Source organism: Sinocyclocheilus anshuiensis, unplaced genomic scaffold, assembly GCF_001515605.1.
Source record: "Sinocyclocheilus anshuiensis isolate Anshui unplaced genomic scaffold, SAMN03320099.WGS_v1.1 scaffold1849, whole genome shotgun sequence".
Taxonomy (NCBI): Eukaryota; Metazoa; Chordata; class Actinopteri; order Cypriniformes; family Cyprinidae; genus Sinocyclocheilus; species Sinocyclocheilus anshuiensis.
This window is the reverse complement of record NW_015541038.1, coordinates 117,435-125,259: the sequence shown is the minus strand read 5'-3', so window position 1 is coordinate 125,259 and position 7,825 is coordinate 117,435. Positions and strand designations below refer to the sequence as shown.

General features: G+C 39.3%; 1 protein-coding gene across 1 annotated transcript in view; it reads left to right on the top strand.

Annotated features, from left to right (window-relative positions):
• Positions 1-7,825, top strand: part of LOC107690562 (cadherin EGF LAG seven-pass G-type receptor 2-like) — a 52,073-nt gene that overhangs the window by 13,527 nt on the left and 30,721 nt on the right. The window contains exon 2 of the mRNA XM_016488931.1: positions 5,289-5,978. Coding sequence (XP_016344417.1) covers positions 5,289-5,978 — 690 coding nt within the window. The remainder of the gene's footprint in view (positions 1-5,288; positions 5,979-7,825) is intronic.

Sequence of the window (7,825 nt, the reverse complement as noted above, 5' to 3'; positions counted from 1 at the left end):
CACACACACACACACACACACACTCACTCACTCACTCACTGGCTGTGATTGGCCTCTTGACGGCTTGATTACAGTGTTCAGCTGTTGCAGTGCATTGTGGGAGCCTCCAGTGCCAGTTTCTCCTCTCGTCTCCTCAGGTTTCACCTGCCGCTCCGGGAGATTGTGCGTCTGAAAGAATGTGAGAGTGAAACACAGACGGGTTCAGACTGATGTCACGATGAACTCATCACTGCATTCATGTCTGATCTGTGATTGGCTGCTTCACCAACTGTGGGTGGTTTTTGTCATCAGTCACATATTGGAGATTTGTACATTGGAGTGAATGTTGATCATGAAGTGTCATGTTTGTATGATGATCCATCCAAATGAACTGATTTAAGCTAACCATGCATAAATGATTCATCAAATCATGCAAATGAATGATTCGTTTTGGATAATCATCCAAATGAACAAATTTGTTTCGGTAAATCATCCCAATGAATCAATTTGTTTAAAGTGAACTCTCCAAATTAGCTTATTTATTTAAGTGAACCATACAAACAATCCGATTCACTTAAGTGAACCATCCAAATGAGCTGATTCATTATAAGTGAACATTCCAAGGGAAAGGATTAATTTAAAGGCACAGTATGTCATTTTCGCCGCTAGAGGGCGCATGTTTAAAACAAACAAAGAAACAAAGGCGTAGTTTGATGATGCCGTGACTGAGTGTGGAATCATGGGAGTTGTGGTCTTCATCTCCACAGTCAATGCAATCCGACGGGACTCGGGCAGAAATCATGTTCATGGATGAGCTAATGATTTATTAACGTAGTAGAATGAAGCAGGGTGAGGCTGAAAGCCGTCGAAGCGAAACGAGGCACTGAACGAACGTGACACACGGCTGGAAAGCAGCGGAGCTTTTATTATGCCGCAGTCGAGCGCTTCCGCTGCTTCCGGTCATGCGTATGTGGGGTAAAGCAGCTGTTTTATCATACTAGATACAATACTGCGTTTCCTAAAAGCTTCGTAAGCCTAAGTAGATCATAGACCCATTGCCACTAGGGATATGCCGGTATCAAATTTTCATGTTGCGATTGTAGTCCAGATTAAAATGTAAAAAAAGTTTGAAAATAAATAGCCTATTAAGTCTAAATATTTAAGTATTTGGTGCTGTGATGAACATCATAGCAAATACACAAATCTGAATTGCTGTTTAAATAATTTAAACACGATTCAGAAACAGAAAGTAGTGCAGCTGCTTTGTTTACAGGGTTTCCGGGGTAACGGCTGCATTTAAATGAATTATTATTATTATTATTATTATTTCTGCAGTTTATCGCCATCTGCTGTCAGAGAGTGAAAGTGCGCTTTCATCCAGAGCGTCTCTCACGTTCCGCTATGTGCTTCTCGTCCGCGCTTGTTTACATCAGAGTGCGCACGCGTCTTTCACGCAGCATACAGCGGTGTTGTGCATTTTGACCAGTTGATGGGAAAAGTATTCTTAAAATGCATTCAAAATTCTGAATAACTTGTAATATATAATTATTCACAGTATTTAGAAGTGCCCACGATAACAATATCGTGCATATTCATTACCGTGATATATCGCATTACCGAATACCGGCACAAGTCTAATTGCCACCAAACAATGCAATGCTTTTGGGAAACGCAGCCCAGACGTGAACCATTCAAAGGAAGAGATTAATTTAAGTGAACCATCAAAATTAATCATTTAGATTTTCAGATTAATTTAAGGGAAAAGTCCCTCAAAAAATAAGCCAGTTGATTAAAGTGAAGAGTCCGAGTGATCATGAAGATTGTGCTTCAGAGTTAAAGCTGTAGCGTGTGTGTCTGCGTTGTATGTCACATGTTCACGTGTCTTGCGTGTTTGTATGTAGGTTAATGTTGTAAAGTCAAGTCGCTCCGTTGGCCTCATTTCTCAGTCTTTTTGTGTTCGCTGTAAAACATGTACGTCTCAGTAAATCTCCATCATCGCGCAGCTGTATGTGCACTAAAACTAAGCTGATTTCTTATCTTCATCTGTTCGTTTGAGCTCAGTATTTTCAGAAATGAGCTGTTGCGTGTGACTGTGATTGTTGCTCCTCACAGGCTGTTATTAGCATGACAAACATGTCAAGTGTCTGTCGTTTGAGTTTGTTTTATTAAAATCAATCATTTAACAGCATAAACAAAAAAACGTTTGATGAGATGCTGGTTTACGGCTCATTTCTGAACTGTTGAACCATAACCTACTAAATATACAGAATATTAATCTACAGGAACCTCTGATCAGGAGTAAATATGCTAAATAAAAAATTTAAATAAAACAGATGTCAAATTTTCCAGTTTGATATGTATGTATGGATGTATTTATTTGTTTAATATTTTTGGATGCAGGTCCTAAATATTATTTACATATTTAAATATACAAATTTTATTTCATTTATTTGTTGTTTTTTCTGTCAATTTACTTTATTTCTGCCAGTATTATTGTTAACTAAAACTCATAAAAATACTTTTCGTTAACTGAAAGCTGAAATGAATATGAATATTAGATGAAAGTCTAAAAACTTAAAAAACTTAGCTAGAAATTAATTATAAGTTAGAAATGTTGCCTTGGCAATTAACTAGAATTAAATATGTTTAACTTGAAGTACTAAAATCACTGAAACTAAAACAATTTAAAAACAATTTAAAGCTAAATAGAAATATTAAAATAAACAACACATTGTTTTATAATGTTATAAAACAAAATTACTAAAGCTAAAATTAAAATGAGAATTGAAAATATAAAAATGTAAAGCTAATTCAAAATAATAATAATAAATGCTATAATAATATATTAAAAATAATACTGATTGTCGTTGAGTTAAAAAAATCTAAAATACATCAACTGTATCAAGATAAACTGAAATATTGTCATATTATTTTGACCTGCTATTATTATTATTATTATTATATTATAATACCTGCAGGTATTTTATGACCTGCTAGTTAAGTCCTGCACTAGTTGACGTGGGTTCACTGCAGTCTGAATGTGTTCAGTGTCTCTGACTGGTTCTTGTTATGAGTGACGGTTCGGGTTTGAATACTTGCATTAATGTGCCTAATTTGTGTCTAATTAACATGTTTGTTTGTGTTGGTTAGTGTAGTGTTGTTTCTCTTTGTGTGTGTGTGTGTGTGTGCGTGTGTGTGTTTGTGAGAGTGTGTGTGTGTGTGTGTGTTTGTGTGTGTGTGTGAGTGTGTGAGTGTGTGAGTGTGTGAGTGTGTGAGTGTGTGAGTGTGTGAGTGTGTGAGTGTGTGAGTGTGTGAGTGTGTGAGTGTGTGAGTGTGTGAGTGTGTGAGTGTGTGAGTGTGTGAGTGTGTGAGTGTGTGAGTGTGTGAGTGTGTGAGTGTGTGAGTGTGTGAGTGTGTGAGTGTGTGAGTGTGTGAGTGTGTGAGTGTGTGAGTGTGTGAGTGTGTGAGTGTGTGAGTGTGTGAGTGTGTGAGTGTGTGAGTGTGTGAGTGTGTGAGTGTGTGAGTGTGTGAGTGTGTGAGTGTGTGAGTGTGTGAGTGTGTGAGTGTGTGAGTGTGTGAGTGTGTGAGTGTGTGAGTGTGTGAGTGTGTGAGTGTGTGAGTGTGTGAGTGTGTGAGTGTGTGAGTGTGTGAGTGTGTGAGTGTGTGAGTGTGTGAGTGTGTGAGTGTGTGAGTGTGTGAGTGTGTGAGTGTGTGAGTGTGTGAGTGTGTGAGTGTGTGAGTGTGTGAGTGTGTGAGTGTGTGAGTGTGTGAGTGTGTGAGTGTGTGAGTGTGTGAGTGTGTGAGTGTGTGAGTGTGTGAGTGTGTGAGTGTGTGAGTGTGTGAGTGTGTGAGTGTGTGAGTGTGTGTGTGTGTGTGTGTGTGTGATTTGATTGAGTGTATTCTGTGCTGTTTGTGTTGTAAACAGCTCTGCGCTCACGCTGCACGGTTCCCAGCATTTCTTTCTCTGTGTTTGGACTGCTGTCCTGGACCCGGATCAGATGTTTATTGGCAGGCGCTCGGAGCGGAGGATTAATGCCGTTTATTTGCGTCCTGGTGGATTGGATGAGTGTTCAGTCAATTAGCGATCACTGTTACATTGTGCTGAAAGAAACGCTGCTCGTTAGTCAAAACCGTGTTAGGAAGTTACTGTGAAACTGTGCTTAGTCAAACTACAAGATATTCAGCATTTACATTAGCTAAAGTACAGTCAAACTACACTAAACTAACAACAAAAAGTAGCTAACAACACTGAAGCACAATGACTGAATCAGTAAATCATTTATGAACCAATTATTTTTGTCCAAATGAATGGATCCATTTAAGTGAATCATCCAAATGAACAGATTAATTTACGTGAACCATCTAATTTAACCAATTCGTAAGTGAACTATCTAAATTAACAAATTTCATGAACCATTTAAATAAACAGATTCATTTAAGTGAACCATCCAAATGAAGGGATTTTTATTTAAGTGAATAAACCAAATGAATGGATTTATGTGGATGGTTCACTTAAATGAATTGGTTCATTTGAATGGTTCACTTTAATGAATCCTTTCATTTGGATGGTTGACTCAAATAAATGCATTAATTTGGATGATTCACATAAATCATGGTTTTGATTGTTCACCTAAATGGATGATTCACACTTTAAATGAATCAGTTTAGTTGGACTTTTCACTCAAGTGAATCTGTTAATTTGAATGGTTCACTCAAATCCATTCATTGGATGATTCACTGAAACGAATCTGTTAATTTGGATGGTTCACTTAACGGAATCATTCATTTGGACAATTCGCTTAAATTAATCTGTTCATGTGGACCATTTACCTAAATTAATTCATACATTGGGACGGTTCACTTTAAATGAATTTGTTTATTTAGAAAAGTTCACTTAAAAGAGCCCATTCATTAAATTTATTTAAGTGAATCATGCAATTGAACAATAAATTTTGGTAAATCATCCAAATGGGCCAATTCTTTTAAGTGAGCCATCTAAATGAACTGATTCACATAAGTGAACTATCCAAGAGAACCAATTCATTTAAGAGAACAATTAAAATAAACAAATTAATTTAAGTGAACCATGCGAAAGTACTGATTAACTTAAGTGAACCATCCAACTGAACCGATTCATTTAAGTGAACCATCACAATGAACCGATTAATTGTAAATAAAATATTAAAATTAAAATAAGTTCTTTCTGTGACCTTTTCCTTCAAGTTAGTATTGTTGCTGTTTTAAGTAGCCTATATTACTCTGCTAAAGATATGCTGAATGATTCCAGTGATTCCTCTGTGTCCCTGTAGATGGCGTTCACTCAGTGTCGGCTCAGTGTCTGCTGCAGGTCACCATCATCACGGACGAGATGCTCTCCAACAGCATCACGCTGCGATTGGCCGACACGTCGCAGGGGCGCTTCCTCTCGCTCCTATTGGCTCAGTTCCTGGAGGGCGTGGCCCGCGTTCTCTCGGCGTCCCGTGAGGATGTGGTGGTCTTCAACATCCAGGACGACACTGATGTCAATGCCGGCATCCTGAACGTCAGCCTGTCAGTGGCAGTTCCAGGCGAGGGGTCGCGGGGTCATGGGGTCAGCCCGGCCCGGCTGGGTCGCAGCAGCGGAGGCGAGGTGGAGTTCTTCGGGTCGGAGGAGCTGCAGGAGCGCCTGTATCTGAACCGAAGTCTGCTGGCGCAGATCTCCTCGCAGGAGGTGCTCCCGTTTGACGACAACATCTGCCTGCGGGAGCCATGCGAGAACTACATGAAGTGCGTGTCCGTGCTGAAGTTCGACAGCCTGGCGCCGTTCGTGGCGTCCGACACCATCCTGTTCCGGCCGATCCACCCGATCGCAGGGCTGCGCTGCCGCTGTCCGCTCGGCTTCACGGGCGACTACTGCGAGACGGAGATCGACCTGTGCTATTCCAAACCCTGCGGCGCTCACGGCGTCTGCTGCAGCCACGAGGGAGGCTTCACCTGCCAGTGTCTCCACGACTACACAGGTGAGAGGGGCAGAGCCTCCACACGCAAACACGCCCACATCCCTCTCTCATATTCTGATTAAACTCACGCTGATGAAATATTCATGTTATTCTCATAAGAGCGCAATGAAAAGTTAATGAGGAATCACATTTATGAAGTATTTTAAGATGTGCGTATGGGGGTCATAACATCTGTCTCTGCGTGAGAAGCCCCTGCAGGTGTGTTTTGATTGCTTTGGTGCTCAGAACGGTATGAAGAGAAATGGCTTTATATTTCAGTCACATATTCAGACGTTACAGTTTCTCTCAGAACTGAGTTCAGCTCACGACCCGTTTGATCACAGAGAATAATAGATGATAAGAGATGACATGACATTGAGATCATCAGCGATGAGATGAGAAATGTGACAGTCAGAGATGAGATGGAATGAGTTAAAGGAATAGTTCACCCAAAAATGAAAATTACCCCATGATTTACTCACCCTCAAGCCATCCTAGGTGTAAGATGTTCTTTAAGATGTTATGAGGTCAGATAAACAGAGATGAGATATTATGAACAGGGATATGTGATAATCAGAAATACAATTTGATTATCTGAGATATGATTATCAGAGATGAGATGTGATCATTATATGCAATGTGATAGTCAGAGACATGATGTTACAATCAGAGATGCTGTGATAATCTGATGAGATGTTATTGTCATAAGATATTACGAGGTAAAATAAAATGATCAGAGATGAGATGTGATAATCAGATGAGATTAGATGATTTTCAGATTAAATGGATTAGGTAAAATATTATGAGACAAAACAAGACGATCAGAAATTAGATGTTATTGATTAGGGACAAAATGTGATAATCAAATGAAATGTAATGAGGTAAAATGAGATGATAAGAGATAACATGATTAGGGATGAGATGTGATAATCAAATGCAATGTGATGGTCAGAGATAAGATGTTACAATCAGATATGAAAATGCTAATCAGATATCAGATGTGATTATCAGATGAGATGTTATGGTCAGGGATGAGATGTGATATTCAGATGAAATGTTATGATCATGGATGAGATGATGAGGCATAGTGACTTGACATTAAGTAGGATAACCAAAGATAAGATGTGATTGTCAGAAATGAGAGGTGATAAACAGAATTTAGATGTTATGAGAGATGAGATGTGATGTGATGAGGTAAGACTTAATGAAGTGAGAAAAGTGGATCAGAGATGAGGTGTTACGTGATGAGATGTTATGATCAGGGATGACATGAAGCAAGATTGCATGACATGATTAGAGATGTGATGTTAAAAACTGAGATGTGATGATCAGATTTAGATGTTCAGGATGATCAGGGATGAAGCGAGGTGACCCGAGACCATATGTGATGATGTTATTAGGTGAATGGAGACAATCAGAGAAAAGATCAAATGAGATGTGATGAGAGGAGATGTGATGAGTAGAGTTGAGCACTGCAAATCTTGTTAGCTCCTGTGATAAATGATCTGTGATGTTCCTCGTTTGTGAGTCACTTTGGGTAAAAGTATCTGCTACATGAATAAATGTAAATGTAAATGAGATGATGAGAGCTGTGATGTGAGCAGCCATGTGCTCTAAACTGCTCTCCAGTCAGAGATTTGCTCCTGTCAGAGATGTAATGACAGAGATCAGAGGTAGTTCTGTGATTTTAATCATCTATGATCTGATGGATTTGTGCTGCGCCACAGTGAAAGAACATGTTTGTCTTCAGGCAGTCGTCTTATGAACACGGTTCACAGAAGTCATCAGCTCCTGTGATTTGCTCTAAATGTAATATAATAGATGAAGTGTGTTGTACAGCTCTTTTAACATGATGTGTGTCGCAGCCC